Here is a 25,844-nt window from a genome sequence, read left to right as displayed (position 1 = left end):
CATATCTTTGCCTGGATAACATAAGAACATAAGAAGTTGCCTCCACTGGGTCAGACCAGAGGTCCATCTCGCCCAGCGGTCCGCTCCTGCGGCAGCCCATCAGGTCCGCGACCTGACCACTTCTATAACCTACCTCAAGTTCTATCTGTACCCCTCTATCCCCTTATCCTCCAGGAACCTATCCAAACCTTCCTTGAACCCCTGTACCGAGTTCTGGCCTATCACTTCCTCCGGAAGTGCGTTCCATGTGTCCACCACCCTCTGGGTAAAAAAGAACTTCCTAGCATTTGTTCTAAACCTTTCCCCTTTCAATTTCTCTGAGTGACCCCTAGTGCTTGTGGCTCCCCACAGTTTGAAGAATCTGTCCTTATTTACTTTCTCTATGCCCTTTAGGATTTTGAAGGTTTCTATCATGTCCCCTCTAAGTCTCCTCTTCTCCAGGGAGAACAGCCCCAGCATTTTTAACCTGTCAGCATATGAAAAATTTTCCATACCTTTTATCAGTTTAGTCGCCCTCCTCTGCACTCCCTCGAGTACCGCCATGTCCTTCTTGAGGTACGGCGACCAGTATTGAACACAGTACTCCAGGTGCGGGCGCACCATTGCGCGATACAGCAGCATGATGACCTCCTTCGTCCTGGTCGTGATACCTTTTTTGATGATGCCCAGCATTCTGTTTGCTTTCTTTGAAGCTGTCGCACACTGCGCCGATGGTTTCAGTGATGTGTCGACCATCACCCCCAGGTCCCTTTCAAGGTTACTCACCCCTAGCAGTGTTCCCCCCATTTTGTAGCTGAACATCTGGTTCTTTTTCCCTACATGCATGACCTTGCATTTCTCGACGTTAAAATTCATTTGCCACTTTTTTGCCCAGTCTTCCAGTCTCGTTAGGTCCCTTTGCAGGTCTTCACAGTCTTCCGTGTTTCTAACCCTGCTGTAGAGTTTGGTGTCATCAGCAAATTTGATAACCTCACATTTTGACCCCGTCTCCAGATCATTAATAAATATATTGAACAATAGAGGTCCCAGCACCGACCTCTATGGAACTCCGCTCGTGACCCATTGCCAGTCTGAGTATTGGCCCTTTACTCCAACCCTCTGTTTCCTGCCTGCCAACCAGTGTTTGATTCATCAATAGATATCCCCTTGTACCCCGTGGTTCCACAGCTTTTTAAGTAGCCGCTCGTGGGGTACCTTGTCGAAGGCTTTTTGGAAGTCAAGGTAAATAATGTCTATGGATTCCCCCTTATCCATCTGGCTGTTTATTCCCTCAAAGAAGTACAGCAAGTTCGTGAGGCACGACCTTCCCTTGCAGAAGCCATGCTGGCTCGCCTTCAGTTGTCAATTGTTTTCTATGTGTTCGCAGATTGTGTCCTTTACCATTGCTTCCATCATCTTTCCCGGAACCGAGGTCAAGCTCACAGGCCTGTAGTTTCCCGGGTCACCCCTTGATCCCTTCTTAAAGATGGGCGTGACATTTGCTATTTTCCAGTCCTCTGGGATCTCCCCAGTTTTTAAGGAGAGGTTACATATTTGGCGAAGTGTCTCTGCTATTTCATTTCTCAGTTATTTTAGCACCCTTGGGTGGATGCCGTCCGGGCCCGGTGATTTGTCACTCTTCAGTCTGTCTATCTGTCTGAGGACATCCTCTTTGCTTACCTCTAGTTGTACCAGCCTTTCGTCGTGTTCTCCATTTATAATCACCTCGGGTTCTGGGATATTGGATGTGTCCTCTCTGGTGAAGACTGACACGAAGAATTTGTTTAACCTGTCAGCTATCTCTTTTTCCTCCTTTATCGCTCCTTTCCTGTCTCCGTCGTCCAGTGGTCCCACTTCCTCTCTGGCTGGTTGTTTCCCTTTCACATACCTGAAGAAGGGTTTGAAGTTTCTTGCTTCTCCTGCCAGTTTTTCCTCATATTCACTCTTTGCTTTCCTGACCTCTCGATGGCATTCTTTCTGGTGTCTTTTGTGCTCTTCCTGGTTTTCCTTTGTTGGTTCCTTTTTCCATTTCTTGAAGGATGATTTCTTGTCGCTTATCGCCTTTTTAACTGCAGTTGTTATCCATGCTGGGTTTCTAGTTCGATTTTTTTTGCACCCTGTCCTAAACCTTGGGACGTACAGGTCTTGTGCCTCGAGCACTGTGCCTTTAAGCAGTGTCCAGGCTTCCTTTATGGTCTTCACCTTCCCTGAGTTGTTGCTGAGCTATTTTCCTACCATTTTCCTCACGGCCTCGTAGTTTCCTTTTCTGAAGTTGAGTGCTGTCGTTGTGGTTCTTTTCACTTTTGGTGTTCCCATGTTTAATTTGTACTGGATCACGTTGTGATCGCTGTTCCCTAATGGTGCCAGTACCACCACTTCCTTTGCGGGTCCCTCCAGCCCGTTGAGGATTAGGTCCAGAGTGGCATCCCCTCGCGTTGGCTCCGTGACCAGCTGCTCCATGAAACAGTCCCTTATCGCCTCTAGGAATTTAGTTTCTCTCGTGCAATTTGAGTGCCCAATGTCCCAGTCTATTCCCGGATAGTTGAAATCCCCATAACCACCACCCTTCCAAGAGACGAAATAACCTGTTCTGAATAACTCTTACGCCTCAGCTGTGACCTTACAATACCCAGGCCATAAGACCAAAATAGTATGGATTTGCTATGTTTATCTGACCCTGGGTGAGTAAATCCTGAGTCATCAGGAATCTCAACTGTTCGCCCGCCAACAGAGCCATCATTTCGGCATATCATGGACGGCCAAGATTACCGAATATTGCCAAGGGGGAAAACATATAAAGGAAACAACTCGGAGGCTACGAAAGAGCCAACACATCTACCCCCTCTGACTCCCGCTACCTGCTCCTGCTAAAGAATCGAGGAAGCTTTACATTTCAAGCTGAGGTCATGAGGTCTAATTCCGGGAGATCCCACCTTTGCACAATGAGCTTGAACGCCTGAGATGAGAGTTCCCATTTTCTGGCATGTAGAAGATTTCTGCTAAGGAAGTTTGCCTGAACATTTGCTTGTCTTACAATGTGAGCCGCTGATAGAAGAGGAAGATGAATTTCTGCTCATTGAAGCAGAACCATTGTCCTGCTCAAAAAAACAAGAGGACTTCGTGTACCTCTCTTGCTGATGAGAAATGCCACCACCATGACACTGTTCTAAAAGCCCATGCTCAGCCTGCTCTGTAGCAAGGCCTGAAATGCTTGAAGCACTAGCTTGATTGCCCAGAACTCCAGAAGACTGAACAATCACTGAGCCTCCTCCTTGAGACCTTACTCCTTGCACTGAGGCTTGAAGGCACTGAGCCCCCTCAACCCAACAGAGCGACATCCTCGGTGACTATGAACCAGTGCAGTGATGACCTTGGCATGCCTTTGAACAGATTGATCACACTGAGCCACCAATTTATACTGAGCAATGTTTGAGGAGTATACTGGAGATCATGATTTCAACCTTGAGATACCGGGAACCATCGGAACAGAAACAGCAGCCGCAGCATTCTGCCATGAAAGCGAGCCCAAGGCACCACTTCCAGAGCCGCTACCATGGATCCTAGAATCTGCCATAATTCCTTACTCTCGGTCTGAGTGACTGAATAAGAAGGCAAACCTGAGATTGTAACTTGTCTTCCTGGTCTCTGGGTAGAAACACCTTCCCCACCTTTGTGTCTAACAACATTCCCAGATGTTCCAAGGATTGAGACCAGGGTCGGATTTAGATGAAAAGAGGCCTAGGCTATTCCACTTATGAGGCCCTTTCACCTCCCATTTTTAAGTTTGTAAATTACATGAGAGATAATAAAATTCTACTAAGAAAATCTGTGAAGCGGTAGCTCAATGTTTCAATAGACCTCCCCTGAAGCAGCGTTCTAATAGCGAAACAGGGCCTGTCGGGAGTCTTAAATATATTTTCTTTCCCACGTTTGAAAGAAGATTAGCGTGGAGAAAACTGTGTGGACTGTTTGGATTCGGATCCCACCTGGAGGTCAGTGAACTGGAAAGATAAGTGTTTTGAGCATTTTTGGACTTTATACTATATGAATATTGCTTTATAATGGAGTTTTTGACCAGGGATGTTTTTTTCTATGCAGCTTGAAGTTGAATACGGCTGGCATAGAGGTCCTCTGGGTGAATTTATTTTCCCTGGAAGGAACTGAGGTCTTTTCTCCATTTATAAATACATATTTATCTCTTGTCTCACGCCTCTGAAGTAGTGGGTATTATTTGGAATACTTTTTGTGGAGATAATAAAATACATCATTACTGTGATATATATCAATATGTTAAATGAAACATGTTGTTATTGGTACTAACCTTTATAAAAAATGTGACATGGATCTTGAGGCCCTAGGCTGAAGCCTAGTTAGCCCTAGTTAGCCTATAGGAAAATCCGGCCCTGATTGAGACTGAGTAAGAGAACTGTTTGGAAAGATGATGACCTACCCTAGAGATTGAAGAAGGGAGATCACTCTTTGGGTCACTAACAAACTGTCCTGTCTGGAAGACGCCTGGATTAAGAGTAGTCCAAGTAAGGATGTACTCGAATCTCCTCTTTGCGAAGAAACGCCACCACTACTACTATGAACCTTGAAAATGTCCATGGAGCCTTGACTATGCCAAATGGTATCGGTTGAAACTGATAGTGCTGGCTGAGAACAGCCAAGCGAAGATACCATTGATGCGGTGGCCAAAAGGGAGAATGTATGTAGGTCTTGGAAATCTAGTGCTGTAAGGAACCTTATTGAACCACTGCCGGTCGACATTGTATATCTGAATTTTCAGAACGTGTTCAACAAGATCCCTCATGAACGACTACTTTGAAAAATTGCGAACCATGGAATCGAGGGTGAAATACTCACATGGATTAAAAACTGGTTACATAAGAACATAACATAAGAAATGCCATCTCCGGAACAGACCCTAGGTCCATCAAGTCCGGCGATCCGCACACGCGGAGGCCCCGCCAGGTGTACCCTGGCATAGTATTAGTCCCCATATCACTCTAAGCTTCTCTTAAGGAGATGTGCATCTGGCTTATCCTTACCTATGCCACTCATAAGGAGGTGTACATCTAACTTACCCTTAAATCCTAGAACGGTGGATTCCGCAATTACCTCTTCTGGGAGAGCATTCCAGGTGTCCACCACTCGTTGCGTGAAGCAGAACTTCCTGATATTTGTCCTGCACTTGTCCCCCCTTAGCTTCAGTCTATGCACTCTTGTCTGTGTCACATTGGACAATGTAAATAATTTTTTTTCCTGCTCTATTTTGTCGATTCCTTTCAGCATTTTGAAAATCTCGATCATGTCCACTCGCAGTCTCCTCTTCTCAAGGAAGAACAATCCCAGTCTTTTAAGTCGTTCCTCATATTCCAAATTCTCCATGCCCTTTATTAGCTTCGTTGCTCGTCTCTGCACCCTCTCGAGCATTTTTATATCCTTCTTTAGGTATGGAGACCAATGTTGGACGCAGTATTCCAAGTGTGGACTGACCATCGCTCTATAAAGCGACATTATTACTTTCGCCGATCTACTCATGATTCCCTTCTTTATTATGCCTAGCATTCAATTTGCGTTCATCGCTGCTGCCGCACATTGCGCCAACGGCTTCAGGCTCTTATCGATTAATACGCCCAGAACCCTTTCCTTTTGGTTTTCCCCAGAGTTGCACCTGACATACTATACTTGTGTTCCTTATTTTTTCTGCTTAAGTACATCACTTTGCATTTTTCCACATTAAACTTCATCTGCTATTTATCTGCCCAATTCTCCAATCAGCTCAAGTTGCTCTGGAGTTCCTCACTGTCCTTCTGTGATTTGATTGCCCGGCATAGCTTTGTGTCATCTGCAAACTTGATGATCTCACTGGATGTTCCATCCTCCTGGTCATTGATGAGGATATTAAATAAGATGGGCCCAAGTACTGAGCCCTAGGGCACACCACTAGTCACATTCTCCCAGTCTGAGAATTTCCCATTTATGCTTACTCTCTGCCTTCTGTTCTCCAGCCATTTGCCTATCCATCTTAGTATATCTCCTTCTATTCCATGGCCTTGCAGTTTCCTAAGGAGTCTTACATGTGGAACCTTATCGAATGCTTTCTGAAAATCCAAGTATATAATATCCACCGGTTCTCCATTATCAACTTGTCAGTTCACTGTCTCAAAAAATTGAAGTAGGTTCGTCAAACATGACTTCCCTTTCCTGAATCCATGTTGGCTGGCTCTCATCAGGTCATGTGTGTCTAAGTGCCGGGTTATGCTATCCTTGATCAGCGCCTCAACCATCTTCCCAGAGACCGACGTGAGGCTCACAGGTCTATAGTTGCCCAGTACTCCTCTTGATCCTTTTTTAAATATCGGCGTGATGTTCGCTATCTTCCAGTCATCCGGTATCTGTCCTGTTTTGATTGACAGGTTGGCAAGTTTTTGCAATAGTTCTTCGATTTCCACTTTTAGCTCTTTCAAGACTCTTGGATGAATTCCGTCCGGTCCCCCTGCTTGTCTGCCTTACGGCTTCCAGCAGAAGTGAATACTCTCATAGCTATGTGGACAAGGAAAAAATATGGAGAGCTGCTTAGAACATGCCAGGAGAAGATACTGCTTCAGAAGTCTGCGCTATAGCCTGTAAAACACAGAGACCCTGTGGCAGTCTTGAAATAAATAAATAAAGCCAGTCCTGCTCGTTGGCCACTCTGCTCCACCACTAGAGTCTCCCCCAACTAGAAACCTAATATTCTACCACTATGAATTATTTCTATAGCGCTACCAGACACACGCAGCGCTGCACAGATCCCAAACAAGAAGGAAAATGCAAACATTCATAGGCTCACCATTCAGGAACCCCGAAATGGAGGAGGAGATACCGGTATAATGCACAGGGTAGGATTGGCCTTCAGCGGACCCAGTTCAACAACATGCTAAAAATGGGTATTCAAGCACCAAATTTGTCTCCAAAACACCCGCAGGGCGAGCAGGAAGGGCCCCATGAGAAAATAACGTTAAGTGCAGCAAAATATAAAACTCAAGTCGGGAGATAAAACCCCCACTGAGCCCAACCACAGTGCCATTATGAAAGGCTGCTGCAACAGTAAAGCATACATGTCCGAAAACATGGTGACCGCAGCATCCAATAATAGACAGTGTTCACCCCAGAAATTTTTTCCAGCCGGGTGAGACGGGGCGGGGAAATTTAGTAGTGGGGAAAATTAAATGTATACTATTTTTATTAGTTAATTATTATTATTTTCCTTCCTGCGAGAGCAGGAAGGCAAGCGAAGAAAAATAAACTTCAACAGAAGTTGAAGCGCATCTTATTAGCTCCGAAGAAACTAGAAAACTGAGAGACCACGTGACCACATCGGGCGGGAAGGCATTCGTACATGCGCGGTTTGGGCTATCGTGAACTTTCTAAAAAAGTGGTGATGCACTTTTAAAGTGGTCCATACCAAGGCTCCGTCGGTGACGTCACCCATACGTGAGAATATGCTGCCTGCTTGTCCTGGGATAAATAACCCTATGGTCTAGAACAGTGTATCACAAGCTATGTGTCTCCTGAGAGTTTTGGTGTGCCGCAACACACTGGCGAGGAGAAGAGTCGTCCATGCCGGCTGCCTGCCTACAGGATGTGCCTCTCGCGGCGAGGCACATCCTGTAGGAAGTCAGCCAGAATGGGCGATTCTCCTCCTGGCCGGCATCTCTCCTCTTCTCCTTGCACCTCCTGGATCCCTGTAACGGCGGGGTCACAGTAAGACGGGCCTTCGCACATGTGCAGATGTTGACGCGATGACATCATGCATGCGCGTGATGTCATCGCTTCGACTTCTGGCCGGGGCATTGCATTTAGTGTGCCGCCGGCCGGAAAAGTTTGTGGGACACTGGTCTAGAATGTCTCACCTATTGCACTGGAAATATATATGACATCTTTTTCATATATTATTCATTGGTCATACTGTAATGTATTAGTGAATAGTTGTTATAATTTATTATCAATTTTATTCACTGATTTATTCACTAATTTTATAATCGATTTTACATTTACCTTATATAGTTTGAGTTTTATATTTTATGCATGTTTATATATATTTTTCATTTTTGTTATAGGACCCCTGAAGCAGGCATAGTGCTAGTACACAGAACGACATAGGGACAAATTTGTTCCTGTCCCCGCGGGATCTATCTCCATCCCCGTCCTGTCCCTGTCCCATCCATGAAAACTTTGTCCTCATCTGCACAAGCCTCAAACATTTATGATTTTAAAGTGTTCGAGGCTTGTGCAGATTGGCTTGTGCAGCTTGCAGGGATGGGACAGGGACAGAACTTGCAGGGATGGGACGGGAATAAATTTGTCACCGTATCATTCTCTAGACTGCCGAAACTTGGACAAGTCAGATCAGTCAATAAAATCTTTGTCATTTGGACCTGTGGTCATGTTTGCATTTTTTGCTATCTCCGCTTTTGTTTGTCCATACAAAATACATGGACTAGTCAATATCAATGTATGATGTACTCGGTGCTACTCTTCCAAGTATCCTTGTTCTGTTGAAGGAGGTAAAATACAAAGGATTGCTTAATGAATTTCTAAAACATCATTTTATTTTCTGAACTTCATTCATTTCAGCTTGCTGACCCGAATGCCTGGAATAAACTACATAAGTCCATCTGCCATGCCCCTTCCCTTGTTTAAAAGTAAGCTGAAAACCCACCTTTTTGAGACAGCCTTCAACTTATAACCCTAGTCCCCTCTGCCCTCTACTGACCACTTTAGCCAGAAGTTTAACCATCCCCTCTAACTGTAACCCCTACCCTGACATCCTGTTTGCCTGTCTTGATTGTTTAGACTGTAAGCTCATTTGAGCAGGGACTGTTTCCTTTGTGACTCTATTCAGTGATGAGTATGTCTGGAAGCGCTTTAGAAATAATTAATAGTGATAGTAGTGAAATAATCAACAAATTTTATACTAAAGAACTACTATTATCAATGTATATAAGTGCGACTTAGAAGTTTGTTTTTAACTCATACAAACAGTGGTTCTATAGACTAGTAGAAATGCACATACCACTTCATCTTCAAATCCTCCTGCAAGTACAAGAGAATAGGATCCGTCATTACTGCGACCATGAATTCCACCAACATGAGGCCTGTGGACACCTGCTTCACTCACCTAGAAGAATAAATTATAGCGACTTAGGTCAAGCTTCTGGGGATCAAAATATACAAAGAGCTGGCTACACTTCCTACCTGCATTAGCTGGCTCCAGACAGAAGACAAGAAATGTTCCAGTGCAAACTATGAGAGTAATCTTCTACCAAGAAAGTATGAAAAAAGGGGAAAAATGGTAGAAGGTCAATTTAGTGGTTAAAGTACCGGGTTTCTCAGAAAATAAGCCCTACCCCAAAAATAAGCCCTAGTCCCGGGATTTGCTGGCAGTTCCCCTTCCCTCCCTCCCATCCCTTGTGCAGCAGAACCCTTGAGCGAGCACCGCCTCCCCCCCCCCAAGCACCCACACCCACCACGTAGCCGAACCCCCATCCAAACCCCAACCACAAGTTAGCCCTAGTGCATACCTCCCTAAGCAGTGTCGAGCCGGCAGCACTCTAAACTGGCTGCTTCGGCCTTGACCGCCCATGAATTCACTCTGCTGCATTACTGATGATGTCATCAGTAATGCAGCAGAGTGAATTCATGGGCAGACAAGCCTGAACCAGCCTGTTTAGAGTGCTGCCGCCCGACGCTGTTTAGGGAGGTATGTAGGGCTCGCTCGTGGTCGGCGGGGTTCAGATGGGAGGGAGGGAAGGATAGGGTTCAGCTGCTCGCTCAAGGGTTCGGCTGCTCGCTCAAGGGTTCTGCTGCACAAGGGATGGGAGGGAGGGAAGGATAGAAGCTGGGCAAGGGTCCTGCTGCACGAGGAATGGGAGGGAGAGAAGGATAGAAGCTGGGTAAGGGTCCTGCTGCACAAGGGATGGGAGGGAGGGAAGGATAGAAGCTGGGCAAGGGTCCTGCTGCACGAGGGATGGGAGGGAAGGAAGAATAGAAGCTGGGCAAGGGTCCTGCTACACGATGGATGGGAGGGACGGGAGGAAAGATGCTGCACATGTGGGGGAGAAAAAGGAAAGAGGAAGAATTGGGGTGAAGGAGAAGAAGGGAGAGATGATCATGTACATACCCTGAAAATAAGATCTAGTGCATTTTTTGGGCCTAAAAGTAATATAAGACACTGTCTTATTTTCGGAGAAACACGGTAGGACTGTAAAAACACTTCAGGCAGGAATGCTGATGTGTAAAGCACCATTTTGTCTTACAGACTGTTGTTACATCAGTAGGATGTTGAATTCCCTGGTTTTCAGAGCTAAAAGAATTATATCAAGTTACATGAGTCCAGTGATTCTAAGTGAGAGCCATATTAATAGCTCAGTAGAGTTTTTATGTGCCATTTTAAATATATGAGATCATATACATATGAGATCATATACATACATTAAACCAATGGTTCTTAACCTAGTCAATAGGTAGCACCAGCCCATCATATTTTCAGGAAATCCACAATCTACTAGGTTTTCATGCATTGCCTCCTTGGAATGTAAATCCATCTCAAACATATTCATTGTGGATATCCTGAAAACCTAACTGGCTCAGAGTGACCTGAGGACTGGGTTGAGAACCACTGCATTAAAGATGGCAAATGTCTCTTTTTGAATGCAACAGATTTTAGACTTTTTGAGGGTTTTATGGACCCATTTGAGTGCAATGCCTGATCGCAGATGTGAGGCCAATCTTTGCAGAAGTCTCTTGAACTCAATGGACGATACTGTGGAAATCACAAGGATATCTGCTCTCTTCTTGCAGAAAGTAAGCTTGATCACAAAGAGATGTATTTTTTTCAGTGGTTAAATTCTAATCCACTCACCTTGGCCCAGTGGTGTAACCAAATGCATAAGATGTTAAGAATGGAAAAAATGTCCACTGAAATGTCCTGTAGAGTTGGAGGCACCTCAAAGGGTTCAAATTCCTTTTCCTGCCCTCCATCTGCACTCACTCCTCTACAAAGCAGCATGCAGCGCTCCTAGTATGCCACCTGTAGTTAACTCAGAAGCCTTCCCACCGACGTCAGAGGGAAGGCTTCAGGTCAGCCACGTGCAGCGTGCAGGGCCCTGCGAAGAAGTGAGGCTGGAAGACAGGAAGGAGGCAGCAGACCTGGACGGCTCTGGTACAGTTTATTGGGGGGAACAGAAGTAGTTGGGCCACAGAAAACAAGGAGGGAGCATGGAAGGGAGAGAGAGGGGGGGCATGAACTTGGGGATAAAGGAGATAGCACATTGGGATATGGGAGGGGCCCAAACCTGGGACAAAGAAAAGAGGGAGGGAACGCGTTTGGGCACAGGAGGGAGGGGGCATGAACTTGGGACAGAGAAGGGAGAGAGGAAAGGGGGCACGAACTTGGGACATAGAATGGGGGAGGGAGGGAAAGAGAGGTTGAGGTGGGGAAGGGAATAGAAAGGGAGAATTGTTAGTCTTGAGTGTGTCAGTGAGAGGGAAAGAGATGGTGCACACGGGGAATGGAAGAAAGAGGAGAATTTTGGGGCATAGGGAGGGAGAGGAGTGGGCAGGGACGAAAAATGCTGCACATGGTCCTGGGGATGAGAGAGGGAAAAATGTTGGATATGTCAGAAGAGGGGATGGGAGAGATGCACCCTGGATCTCTCTCTCTCTCTTTCCCAGCTCCCTTTGCAACAAGGGAGGGAATTAGAGAAAGAGAGATGTTAGACAGTGAGAGAGAGAGAAGATATGTTGCCCGTGGGGGTGGAGGAGAGAGGAAAAAATGCTGTACAGAAATGGGGAGGGGAAAAGAAGGAGATTGATCCAGGATAGAAGGGAGGAAAAATGCTGTACAATGGGAAGAAGGGAAGAGAGAGAGAGAAATGCTGTACCATGGTCCGAGGAACCAATGGACAGCAACAGAAAAATTTGCAGAAGACAGAGAAGCGGAAAAAAGAGAAACAGGGACAAACTTGATGGAAAAATAAATCTCCAGACAACAAAGATAAAATTTATTGAAATATGTTAGCTTTGAGAAGTGTATATAGCAAAAGTCTTTGTATTGAGTTCAAAAGAAAAGGAAATGCATTTCTGGTTTTATTTTTACAGTGCTGAAATACTTGCTGACCCTTGCTGTGGCTGGTGGGGATCCCCAGGCACTGCCAGCTGAGGACCTCCTCCAAAAAGGGCCAGTACTTCCCTCCACCAAGCGCAGCAGTTGCTGGCAGCATCCCTGAGCCACTGAGGTGCTAGCATCTGTAACTCAGGGACGCTACTGCTGCCTTCCAAGTTTGGCAAAAGGGACCCGCCTGGCCACCTTCAGAGAAAATCCTCAGCTGTCATAGGTTGGGGGTCCTCTTCAGCTGGATTACCGTATTCCCCACATATAGGCCGCCCCCATGTATAGGCCTCAAAAAATGCCTATACGAGTTTAAAAACTGGTAGATAAGCCGTCCATTTTAGTAGCTGTGGCTTATCTACCAGTAACTGGGCGGCCTATACAGCATTTTAAAATCTTCCCCCTGCCCTCCCTCCCTCCCCTTACCTCCCTCACTTGCAGCGGCCTCCTTGAATCGCGCCACAAGCGTTGCAGAGCAGGAGCAATCTTTGTGTCTGCAGGCTGGCTCTGTGCTGCTTCCTGTATAGCTTTGCTGTCAGTTCTCGCGGGCAAAGCCATACAGGAAGCAGCGTGGGGCCGGCCTGCAGACGCAAAGATCGCTCCTGCTCTGCAACGCTGGTGGCGTGATTCGAGGAGGCCGCCACCAGCGAGGGAGGTGGGGCTGGCCTGCAGACAAAAAAATTATTCCTGCTCTGCAACGCTGGTAGTGCAATTCGAGGAGGCCGCTGCCTGTGAGGGAGGTAAGGGAGGGTGGGGGGATGATTTTAAAATGCTGTATAGGCCGCCCCAGATATGCAAGCTGCACCCACTGGGCTGCAGCCTATACAGTGGTGCCTCGCATAACGGACGCCTCGCACAGCGAACGCTGCGCACAACGAACTTTATGTCTTGATTCGTACAACGAACTTCGTTTCACACAACGAAGTCGCCCGAGCTGCATCCTTCCTGCGCAGGCACTGCGCTTAACTGCCCTCTCTCCGCCTGGCTCCCTCTTGCCCCCCCCCCGACTCCCCGACACGATCGGGGCAAGAGGGAGCCCAAGCCCTCTTGCCCCCCCGACTCCCCGACACGATCGGGGCAAGAGGGAGCCCAAGCCCTCTTGCCCCCCCCGACTCCCCGGCACGATCGGGGCAAGAGGGAGCTCAAGCCCTCTTGCCCCCCCGACTCCCCGACACGATCGGGGCAAGAGGGAGCTCAAGCCCTCTTGCCCCCCCGACTCCCCGACACGATCGGGGCAAGAGGGAGCCCAAGCCCTCTTGCCCCCCCGACTCCCCGACACGATCGGGGCAAGAGGGAGCTCAAGCCCTCTTGCCCCCCCGACTCCCCGACACGATCGGGGCAAGAGGGAGCCCAAGCCCTCTTGCCCCCCCGACTCCCCGACACGATCGGGCCAGGAGGGAGCCCAAGTCCTCCTGGCCACGGCGCCCCCCTAACCCCACCCTGCACTACATTACGGGCAGGAGGGATCCCAGGCCCTCCTGCCCTCGACGCAAACCCCCCCTCCCCCCACCGACCGCCCCCCCCCCAAGAACCTCCGACCGCCCCCCAGCCGACCCGCGACCCCCCTGGCCGACCCCCACGACACCCCCAACCCCCTTCCCCGTACCTTTCTGTAGTTGGCCGGACAGACGGGAGCCAAACCCGCCTGTCCGGCAGGCAGCCAACGACGGAATGAGGCCGGATTGGCCCATCCGTCCCAAAGCTCCGCCTACTGGTGGGGCCTAAGGCGCCTGGGCCAATCAGAATAGGCCCGGGAGCCTTAGGTCCCTCCTGGGGGCGGGGCCTGAGGCACATGGGCCCAACCCGACCATGTGCCTCAGGCCCTGCCCCCAGGAGGGACCTAAGGCTCCCGGGCCTATTCTGATTGGCCCAGGCGCCTTAGGCCCCACCAGTAGGCGGAGCTTTGGGACGGATGGGCCAATCCGGCCTCATTCCGTCGTTGGCTGCCTGCCGGACAGGCGGGTTTGGCTCCCGTCTGTCCGGCCAACTACAGAAAGGTACGGGGAAGGGGGTTGGGGGTGTCGTGGGGGTCGGCCAGGGGGGTCGCGGGTCGGCTGGGGGGGCGGTCGGAGGTTCTTGGGGGGGGCGTTCGTTGGGGGGAGGGGGGGTTTGCGTCGAGGGCAGGAGGGCCTGGGATCCCTCCTGCCCGTAATGTAGTGCAGGGTGGGGTTAGGGGGTCGCCGTGGCCAGGAGGACTTGGGCTCCCTCCTGGCCCGATATTGTCGGGGAGTTGGGGAATCGGCGGGGCAAGAGGGCTTGGGCTCCCTCTTGCCCCGATCGTGTCGGGGAGTCGGGGGGGCAAGAGGGCTTGGGCTCCCTCTTGCCCCGATCGTGTCGGGGAGTCGGGGGGCAAGAGGGCTTGGGCTCCCTCTTGCCCCGATCGTGTCGGGGAGTCGGGGGGGCAAGAGGGCTTGGGCTCCCTCTTGCCCCGATCGTGTCGGGGAGTCGGGGGGCAAGAGGGCTTGGGCTCCCTCTTGCCCCGATCGTGTCGGGGAGTCGGGGGGGCAAGAGGGCTTGAGCTCCCTCTTGCCCCGATCGTGTCGGGGGTGCCAGGGACCACACGGAGTCACCCACCGTACCACCCGATTCGGGTAAGCGCAGGTATCGGTGGGTGGCTTATTTGCGGGGGGGTGCCTTATTTTACATTTTTTTCTAAAAAGGGGGGGCTGTCTTATTTGATGGCCCTGCCTTATCATCGGGGAAACACGGTAGAAAAAAAAAAAATGAACAGTTAAGTCCCAGTTTTTGCCGCTGAGACTCTGCCCTCTCTCACTGTAAAATTAGACTCTACTTAGTCTGTCTTTAAATTTAAAAAATGTGTGTTGTTTTAAAAAACAATTATGTTTTTAGATGTATCTAAATAAAAATAATAACCAAAAATGTATCTTTTTTTATGTCATCTTAGCATATTTTATGCTGCAGAACGAATTATTTTTTTTTACATGTATTCCTATGGGAAAACGCGTTTCACATAACGAACGTTTCACATAACAAACTTGCTCCTGGAACCAATTAAGTTCGTTGTGTGAGGCACCACTGTATATGGAGAAATACAGTAGTTTTATTTCATATTCATATTAAAAGCTCTGACAGAAACCTGTATGTATTCCTCCCAATTAATAAAGTGTCTTTACTTATTTGTAAATGGGTCTCTACCACAGCCTTTAATTCAGTAGCATAATTAAATGAAATAATTACTTCTGAAGTTTATAGGGATGGGCGGGGATGGATTCAATTATTTGCAGATACGGATTTGATTCTACCAGGAACAGGCGGGAACAGGCTTGATTTCTGCCCCTGCGCTACTCTCTACTTGAAATGCCTCCTATGCAGGCTTCTTGGCTCTGAAGACAGTATCAATGACTACCTCCGAGTATCCTTTACGCTCTAACACTGTGCATTCAAGAGTCATGCCGTAAAACCAAAGCTTCTGTAGATTCTCCAGACGGCGCAGGAGAAACCTGGCAGCCAAGATAGGCTTTCCACATGACACTTACAACGTCAGGTATGAAACCCTGATGATCCAGCTCTGAGATCCCCTTGGGGGACTCTACTATCCTCTTTTTGGGTTTCTTGCTGCACAGGATTTTGGAGGAGGGGGGGATCCTCTGGACAAACTTATAAACTGCCCAAAAAAAGTTTGCAGACACCTCCCGCCCACCCCAATTTTCCCACAGACTGTAACAGTCTGTACCAATGTTCCCTCTAAGGATTGATGAGGTGTGTGCAAAAAAAAATATGCATGAGCGACAAGTTACATACTCCACAAATTTATGAGCAAGAGCGGAGGACGCATTTTTAAACAAATGTAGTTTATCCTTGTACTCCTTATGTATTTTTAATCATCTATGGATATGTTTGTATGTTTATTGTTCAAATGGTTTTATTTCTTTCCCCCAAATTTATTTTTGTTATACGCATTGAAAATATTTGATATTGCGTTTAAATCAAAATCTCAATAAACTTGAAACAAGTGCCCGTGAGATTGTGGGAGGGTTAAATACTCAAAACTTAGAAGAATAACAATTTACTTAAAGTTTTTGCTTCGCCAGCTTTCTGGTATCTTTACATACAGTGGCGTTACTAGCATATGTAACACCCGGGGCCCATCATTTTTTGGCACCCCCTCCTCCCATCTGTACGAAAAACATGATTTTTAGTAACAAGCCACACGTCACACATGAGTACCTAGGAAAAGGCAGCATCTTACATATTGCAGTGAGCAGTACATCAATACACCCATTGTAAAACTAAACAAGCCAGACCAGCACAGATCAATCCTACACCGTCAATCCTAACAGAAAACCATGTCTTTCGAACACACAGAAAACACCTTCGTCTAGTATGGAATATGTCATCACAAACTAACCCCTCACCCTTTTACAAAACTGTAGTGTGGATTTTAGCCATGGTGGTAATAGTTCTGACGCTCATAGAATTCTGAGCATCAGAGCTGCTACCACCACGGCTGGCGCTAAAAAACGCTCCACAGTTTTGTAAAAGGGGGGATAAAATAGAAATACACAGCTTCAACGCTGTAGCTCAGGGGTGCCCAAACTTTTTGGGCTTGCGAGCTACTTTAAAATGACCAAGTCAAAATGATCTACTAACAATAAAATTTAAAAACACAAAGCACACTATACGCTGAGAAAATGTTAATTATCATTCCTATTCTGGGTTTTTTTCAAAGAGGTCAAGGCAGATGACTCTATGCATTGTCACCTCAGTAACAACCATACAAAAATAGACACATATACCCCCCTTCCTTTTTATTAAACCACAATAGCAGTTTTTAGCTCAGGGAACTGCGCTAAATGCCCAGGGCTGCTCTCGACGCTCATAGGCTCCCTGCGCTAAAAAACACTATTGCAGTTTAGTAAAAGGGGGCCATAGTGCAAAATATAGACAGAATATATAAATTCAGACACATTTTGATCACTAAACTTAAAATAAAATCATTTTTCCTACTTGTCTGGTGATTTCATGAGTCTCTAGTTGCACTTTCATCTTCTGATTGTGCATCCAATCTTTCTTCCCTTCTTTCAGCCTGTATGCTTCCTCTTCTCCAGACCTCATTCCCTCCCCCAACTTTTTCTTCCTCTCTCCCTGCCCTTTCTTTCTTTTTTCTCTCTTGATGCCCCCTTTCTTTTTTTCTGTTTCCCTTCTGTCTCCCTGCCTGCCCCCTTTCTTTCTCCCTACCCTCCACAAAGCCATTGCTGCCACCATCGGGGGAAACAGGCCACAAAGCCACCGCCGCAACCATCGGGGAAACAGGCCTCAAAGCCACCGCCGCGGCTGCCCCAAGCTCTCTCTGCTTCCCACCGGGTCGACTAGCAATCCCCCAACGTCAATTCTGCCTTTGGAGAGAAAGTTCCACCCAGGCAGCGATTGGCTGGCCCGAACTTCCTCTCCGACTGCAGCCTTAGGGCGGGTGCACAGCCGGGGCGGACCGCCCCCCCCCCCCCCCCCTCGGTACGACACTTAAGACATGGCAGCGTCGGAAGTCCGATGCAGTCGGGGATCTTGACAGGAGCCGCCGCTGCATCTTTCCACTTAAAATACAGGCCGCCACCGCTTCCTCTCACCTCCGCCCGCCCTCGAGTGAGCGACAGGGGAAAGCGTATGAGCGACGCCACTGAAAATAGTGAGCAATCGCTCATGCGCTCACCTTAGAGGGAACACTGTAACTCACTGTGACAAGCTGTGTTTCAAAGGCGCCTCAGACTGCTTCAGCTTCTGTGTGAAGCTGGAACTTGGAGAAGAATACTGCCTCAAACAAAAATCAACTCCCCACACTGAAATCTTCTGGCTGCCAGCCAGAGTGAGACCAGACTGGACCTCTCCCCCACCAAACCGTGCACTTGAAGTGAGGAGGCAACATGCAGCTGGCACCCTGAAAGTCCCCTTAAAGGATCACTGCAGGTGCCAAATCAGCCTGCACTCAAATCTCTGAAAAAAATTCAGGGAGACGAGCTGACTTTGAGGGGAACTGTCCCCGAGCTCTAAAATATTAAGCAGACTGGTTAATAGATACCACAGAGGAATTGGCCTTCCAGCTGCAGATCCCAAGTTTGCTTCTTCTCCCAGAAATACTGGGAACCCTGAAGCACCAAAATCCTTTAAAACTATTTTTATTTTCTTCAAGTTTTAGAACAGAGCAGATCAGACACACACCTTACTGCAAGCATGCAGGTTTGAATTCACTACCCACTTGTCCAGAATGCTACACCTATATTTATTTAGGCCCTGGAAGACTAGAATAGACTGAAGGCCTCTTATCTTTTTGGCATTAGGCATACCATCTCTCTCCTGCAGAGGAACAGGTTCTATTGCGTTTAGCTAGAAGGGTCAAAAGTTGTAGGAAGGTTTTCTGGAGGAAGTTTTAATGAGACTCTTTTGGTGGATGGTTTGGAGGTTTTCTGAGCAGAGAAATGTGGGCAATGCTCTCTAGAAAAGTGTCAAAAGGACTGCTGTTTGGACTGAGGTTGAGTTTGTGATTTTGTGTCCTTTGTTGTCTTTCACAAGGTCATTGAGGAGCAGTTCTAGATGATGATGAAAGCAGCTGATTTTAACATCTTTTGATGTTATAATAAGAATGTCTGGATGAGGCAGAATATCTTCTAGACCAGGGGTGCCCAAATGATCAGTCGCGTTCGACCAGTAGATCGCAAAGGCAACGCGAGTCGATTGTGTTGCCTTTGCAATCTTTTTCTCCCTGCTGCTTCTCCAAGCCAGGCCTGGCGCGTACAAGCGCTGGACTTACAAAACTTCACCTCCAACGTCAATTCTGACATTGGAGAGGAAGTTCTGGGCCAACCAATCACTTGGCTGGCCTGAAACTTCCTCCACGACGTTAGAATTGACGTCAAAGGTGAAGTCTTGCGGCCCGGCGCTTGTACGCGCCAGTCCTGGCTCAGGGAAGCAGCAGGGAGAAATCACGTTGGGGGGGGTAGGGAAAGAATTGGGGAAGTGGAGAAATCGGCTTCGGGGGTCAGGGGGAGGGAGAAAGAAAGGCAGAAATAAAAAGGGGGGCAGGGGGAGAGAGAAAGAAAGAGGGGGCCAGGGGGAGAGAGAAAGAAAAGCAGAAAGAAAGAAATATTGGCTTTACAGAAGAAGGAAGTGCAACCAGAGACTCATGAAATCACCAGACAAAAAAGGTAGGAAAAATGATTTTTTCAATTTAGTGCTCAAAATGTGTCCGATTTGAGAATTTATATCTGTTGTCTATATTTTGCACTATGGTCCCCTTTTACTAAACTGCAATAGCGGTTTTTAGCGCAGGGAACGCAGCGCAGGGCATTCAGCACAGATTCCTGCGCTAAAAACTGCTATCGTGGTTTAGTAAACGGGGAGGGAGTATATTTGTTTATTTTTGTATAGTTGTTACAGAGGTGACATTGCATATTTTAAAGTCAACTGCCTTGACCTTTGATAAAAAACCAGAATACAAATGATAATTAACATTTTCTCTGCGTACAGTGTGCTTTATGTTTTAAAAATTTTATTGTTGGTAGATCATTTTGACTTGGTCATTTTATGTTTAAATCATTTTTATTAATTTGCAAACAAAAGGATCAGCAAATATACTACAACAATACAGCAAAGCCAAAAAAGAAACAAAGACATCACAGTCCCCAACCCAAACCAACTCCACCCACCCCCCTCCCCGGGAACAGCAGCAACTATGAGTATAGTAAAGGGTAAAGCTATAATGCAGTACATGTAAACAGGAAATGCCTAATCAGATCAGTACCAGAGTCGTCCTCTAACATAGGACATTAAGGTACCACTAAATGGAGACCAACGCTGAACAAAGCGTTGACCAACAGGTGAACCTAAATCTAGAATATCTCTGCATTCCAAGAGGACTTGTTGTATCATGAATGCTCTCCATTGTGACATGGTCGGTGGATTCGAAGACAGCCAACAGGCCAAAATGCTCTTTCTTTGACTTGGTCATTTTAAAAGTAGCTCACAAGCCAAAAAAGTGTGGGCACCCCTGTTCTAGACGATAAAGAAGATTAAGAGGTGTATTGTTTAGATAAAGTTATCACAGTATCAGTGTGTTGTTTTTTTTAAATCTTATCTGCAGCTTCTTCAATTTTATCCCCAAACAAGTCATCTCCCTTACAAGAAATATTTGAAAGATATTCTTGTAGTGAGGTTTCCAGATCAAACACTCGAAGCCAAGCCAAACTGTGCACTGCAATTGCCACCGCAGATATTCTGGTAGAAACATCAAAAGTGTCAAAAGATCCTCCAGCCAGAATTGTCCAAAACTGTAAAATTTTTAAGGGAGGGAAAAATAAAGCACAGGCATCTTCTGGGAAAATCCGATTTATGGATGGAGACTACCAAGCAGACAAAGTTTAGAAATATACTGTTGCTAGGAATTTTAATAAAGTCCCAAAGCTTGTTCAGCCAACACAGCATGAAGTAGGTTGCATGACTTATCTAGCTAACTTTATTCAGGATGTTTATAATGGATATGAACGAAATATTAAGAGCATCTCAAATCAACATGAAACGTACAGTTTTTTTATTCCATTAAATAGCTATGAAACAACATACCTGTACTCTGAATTTCCAGGTTGCACCTACAGGAACTCCAGGAATAGGACCATAATGGTTAGAAGGAACAATAGTGCATTCCTTAGTGCGACCAACACAAGCCATACCCTGCAAATATCAAAAATATTTGTGAAGTACAGCAGCAAAAAAGATGAACAAAAATGGATTATTCCAATTGTCCATGTGGCCAATGGGGATATCTCATTTAATCATGTGTAAAAATTTGCAAAATTCATTCGTTTTTAATCTTAGTCCATATCTTAGGAAAATGTTGATGTTTTGATGCAACAAACAAACAAACAGCAAACTTGAGGATTAGCCTACTTGTCCATAAGAACATCCAAATATAGTTATAAGAAAATTATAAAATGTCAACAAGCTTCTTCAAGTACTGTGATATTGCTACCAATGCATTTTGGAAATAATATTGTGACAGGGAAGGGCCTGTCAGCAGTTTAAACCCAGCTTTAAGCCCTGCCTTGCAAAGGCTGGCCCCTATTCCTAAGCCCAGGAAGCTGCCCAGTAACCCTGTGCCTATCACCAAGAGCCAACAGGCAGGGCAAGGCAGAGAGAGAAGGGCAGAAACCATAACATCTGGTTTAGGGCACTATAATCCCTTTTATAATACCTTGGGCAAATCTCCAACAAAACCTCTAGTAAAGAAAACCAGCACAGGCATGGTTAATGAGAGGGGTGTGGCTGGCAAGCAGGACGAACCCAGAGGGAGAGTGGGATTAGGCTTACAGCATAAAATGAGCACAGGTGGAAACACTAGGGAGGAGATTGGGAAGAAGACTGCAGGGGAGAACACTCGGGAGAAGACTGCAGGGAGGAATGCAGGGGAGAGACATGCCGTACTAAGCAGGAAAGAGCCTGCTCGGAGGTCTCTGTCCCAGACCCTAGCTAAAGCACAGCTGGTCTTACAACCCTCCCGAGCTAACAGACTTCTGACTCCTAAGCAGAAGTGCAGGGGAGTAGAAAGACTTCCAGGGCAGGGCTGGCCGTTAGCTGTCCCTGAAGGGAGTTCTTACCCTGCCTCAGAAAGCGGAGATTCCCTAATGGAATTAGAGGGAGAGCTATCTGAAAGCAGTGAGATGGAGTGCAGTCTCGCAGTATGGGATCTTCTCGAGAATCACAGTTAACAAGGTATGAATGGGGGAGGGGAATGAAAGTGAATGTCTCTTTGTGTAGCGTTCTTTCTCCCGTAGCAGAACTGTGAGCATGTGTGAATGAATCACTTAGAGCCTGAGAGGGAGGCCATGTAGATAAAGGGAAGGAGGTGAGAACCTTTAATTAACTTCCCCGAGAAGTGTAACGGAACTCAGAGACCTGACATTGTGTAACCCTGAAGCAGGGAACTTTCGGGAGGGGACTTACACCAGTCATAAAAAGGTTGGGTTAAATAAAGTTCCCTAGCCCTACCCAGGAGCATAGGGTAGTGGGGGGCATTGGACTTCGGGTGGGTTAGGTCACAGAGCTTCCTGAAGTATTTCCAAACAAAAGGAGCAAAATTAAGGAGAAAACGTTTTGGTTTATTTTTTGGCTTTTCTGCCTGGGTAGCAGGCTGGACTGTGTTGTAAGGAAGAAACCTTATGAAAGTATGTTTTGTTTTAAGTCTCCTCAGACCAGAGGGACTACTGGAACCCTAGTACTGTGAACTAGGGGTAATAAAGATAAAAGCTGAACTTTATCAAGAACGCAGTCTCCACTAATTATTCTACTGCTTATCCAGTAGGAGTCCTCCTGGGAGCGCTCCGTCCTTACGCCTGGGGCGGGAGCCGGGTTGCCAACGCTAGGCTTACCCCTGGCCCCGCCACAATATGCAAGGAAATAAAAGTGTTAATAACCAATTTTTGTTTCTTTGCAGATTTGTTATTTTTAGCATTCTTGATTTGACTTCTGATACATATGATCCTTATTCAGCCTCAGTAAATAATTACTAAATTCATAAATTGGCTACTGCTCTTTGATTAGATCTTTGCCCTTCTCAATTGATGAAGAATTTATCTTAAGATATAATAGTTTAGCCTACATATCCACTCTATACCATGTTAAATCATGGAATGTTTCCCTGGGTTTCTGGAGATATTATGCTAACACCTATTCCCAAAGCAGAGGCACTGACATGACCTTACCTTACATGACCAGGGGTGTCCAACCTTTTGGCTTCCCTGGGCCACAATGGCCGAAAAAAAATGTTTCTGGGGCCGCACAAATGCGCAAACGCTGCAGCAAGACAGAGGAGGGAGCCGGCAAGACGGTAAACACCTAGGGGCAGCAGAGGAAAACACTGCATCGCCCTCGACCGGGGCCACACAAAATACTTCACGGGGCCACAGGTTGGACACCCCTGCCCTACACAGCTGTTTTTGTCCAACTCCTAGTATTTCTAGTACAACAAAAAAGTTAAAAACATTAGTGTTTCAGTACTGAGCTCTTAACTGAAAGAGATGCTGAATCAAGGAGGTCACAATATGATACATCTGCTGACACCTTTGTATTTCCTGATAACAATGTTAAGGTTACATTACATCATTAAGGTGGTTATTTTAGAAGCTCTACTTTTATTTTTTGGTATCTGAAAACTGTCATTTATACTGCATGTACATCCAAATCTCATTTTATAATGCCAGTATATGGACGTCTAAAACTGCAGTATGTCCATATGGCAAAGAGGGTGTGTTTTGGGTGGGACTAGGGAGGGGCCAAAATACATTCGACTCTGATTGCAGAAGGGAAAGAGATGTCTATCTGTGTGACCATTTGAAAAGCTTGGAGTCAAGTTCTCCAGCTGATTCCACAGTAGCTGACATTTACATCTCACTTCGGCGTGGGAGCCTGCTCCACTCTCTCTTGCGTGCGTCAACTCACTAGAATCATAGAAGTTAATCAAGAATGACTTTAAGCATTTATCAGGTTAACTGTAATTATCTGAATACATATCTATATCTATCTATCTATCTATCTCCACATACTATGGAAACTATTATAAACAACAAAATTACGGGCCTGCCATATCTTTGTGGCGGCCTGGCTTGTTCGAGCCTGGAAATCTACATTATCCCCATCTCTAATGGCTGTTATTCATAAGTTGGATTTTATTTTCTTAATGACCAAATTGACTGCATTGAAGTTGGGCTGTTTAGTGGCTTTTTATAAAATACGGGATCCCTATATTACTTGGAAGGTTGCTGTTTAGTTCTTTTTATATTTTTTGGGGGGCAGCTATTTGTGGCCCCTGAGAAGTTTATGGGAGGGGTGGGTGGTGAGTTGGGTTTGGGTTTTCAGTATGTCTATTGCTATTGAGTGAATATGCTTCTTCTTGTTTTGATCTACAGATATTTGTAATTTGTTGGAATTGTATTGTGCTGGTTGTATATTTTGTGTGTTATACAAATAAAGAAATTTGAAAAATAAAATAAAATTACGGAATAGGACAGTCTGCCTGGGTTCAGCCAATCTGCTGCACTTATTTGAAACTGTGAATAAACACATGGATAAAGGAGAGCTGGTGAACGTGGAGGCAGGGCTGTGAAGTCGGAGTAGGAGTCGGAGTCGGAGGAAATTTCGGGTACCTGGAGTCGGAGTCAGAAGTACAAAAAACTGAGGTTTCGGAGTCGGAGTCAGAACATTTATCTACCGACTCCATTTTTGAACTTGGCATACCAATCACAAGCGATTCTTTCAGCTAAAGCACCCACTATATACACAACACAAATGTTGCAAGCAGCTTCTGCGGCCTTAGAACCTTGATTAAAAGCAAAAAGAAGGTGGTGTCGAAAATGCTCATTTCTCTCAACTTGACATTCCATTTTAACGATCTGAAAATTAACCAGTGCTATGGAGTCGGAGTCGGAGTCTGAAGTACAAAAACTGAGGAGTCGGAGTCAGAACATTTATCTACCGACTCCACAGCCCTGTGTGGAGGGCCATTTTCGATATGATTCCAAATCTGAATTTGGGTGTTTTGCAGAATATGCAGAAAAATCAAGTACCAAATATTACTATTTTCAGAACTGCAAAATGTCTACCTTGTTTTTTCAAAAATGGCCATTTTTCTGATGTGAATCTAAATTTTTAAAATATCAAAAAGCTTAAGAGCTCCTTTTATCAAGGTGCAATAGGTGGTTAACGCGTGGAATACCGTGCGTTCAACCACCTGCCACGCTAGTCGCTAACACCTCCATTGACGAGGCATTAGTTTTTAGGCTTGCCGCAGGGGTTAGCGCGTAATGAAATGTCTGACGCACTAACCCCCGTAGCGTGCCTTGATAAAAGAAGATAGAGGAGTGTGTGGCGCAGTGGTTGGAGCTACAGCCTCGGCACCCTGGGGTTGTGGGTTCAAACCCCGCGCTACTCCTTGTGATCCTGGGCAAGTCACTTAATCCTCCATAGCCCCAGGTACGTTAGACAGATTGTGAGCCCACCAGGACAGATAGGGAAAATGCTTGAGTATCTGATTGTAAAAACCGCTTAGATAACCTTGATAGGCGGTATATAAAATCCTAATAAACTTGAAACTTGAAGCCCTAAGTACATATATGAGGAGGAGTCAGTCTCAAGTACAAATCAATCCCAAAGACCTGCTCCTAGTCCTTTGTATTCTATCTTTGCACATGCACACCTACTATTCAAAAGGAGGAAATTGTATTAAGTTAAATTTGATATGGTTTACACAGGGTGACTAATCAGTTCATGGGAATTTCCTAAAAACTTTTTTATAAGGAGTTCACCTGAGTATATCCTCAGGGCATGAGCGCAGAAAACGCCCTACAAGGTTTTACTCACAAACATCACCTTCTGCCACCCCGTGAACCTTTTAAGTGCAAAAGTGCCTTTTTTATATATATGAAAAAATAAATAATAAAGTGCCATGTGCATCAGTGTATCAATAAAAACGTTCAAATCAAACAGTTGTTGACAATAGCAGTTTCCTCCACTAAATCAAATATGAAGGAAAACTTATCTTTCATGAGTCCGCAAGGAGTCCAAGCTCTCTCTTTTAGGGGGGTGCCTCAGCCGAATGCCCACATCCAAAAGAAAAATATACAGAACAAGCCATTGGAATATAGGAGAAGCCAGCATTTGTATTTGACTAGCCACATAGACATCTCAGCAGAGCAATGAGGCACTT

At 46.2% G+C, this 25,844-nt stretch overlaps 1 protein-coding gene across 5 annotated transcripts in view; it reads right to left on the bottom strand.

Annotated features, from left to right (window-relative positions):
• Positions 1-25,844, bottom strand: part of UHRF2 (ubiquitin like with PHD and ring finger domains 2) — a 296,656-nt gene that overhangs the window by 85,394 nt on the left and 185,418 nt on the right. For all 5 annotated transcript variants that reach the window (XM_033925831.1, XM_033925842.1, XM_033925813.1 and 2 more), the window contains exons 8-9: positions 20,711-20,818; positions 9,044-9,148 (exon numbers count right to left, since the gene is read on the bottom strand). In XM_033925831.1, the coding sequence (XP_033781722.1) occupies positions 9,044-9,148; positions 20,711-20,818 (213 nt within the window). The remainder of the gene's footprint in view (positions 1-9,043; positions 9,149-20,710; positions 20,819-25,844) is intronic.

This window comes from Geotrypetes seraphini, chromosome 1 (genome assembly GCF_902459505.1).
Source record: "Geotrypetes seraphini chromosome 1, aGeoSer1.1, whole genome shotgun sequence".
Classification (NCBI taxonomy): Eukaryota; Metazoa; Chordata; class Amphibia; order Gymnophiona; family Dermophiidae; genus Geotrypetes; species Geotrypetes seraphini.
Note: the sequence above shows the minus strand (reverse complement) of the source record. Positions and strands in the feature narration are given on the sequence as shown.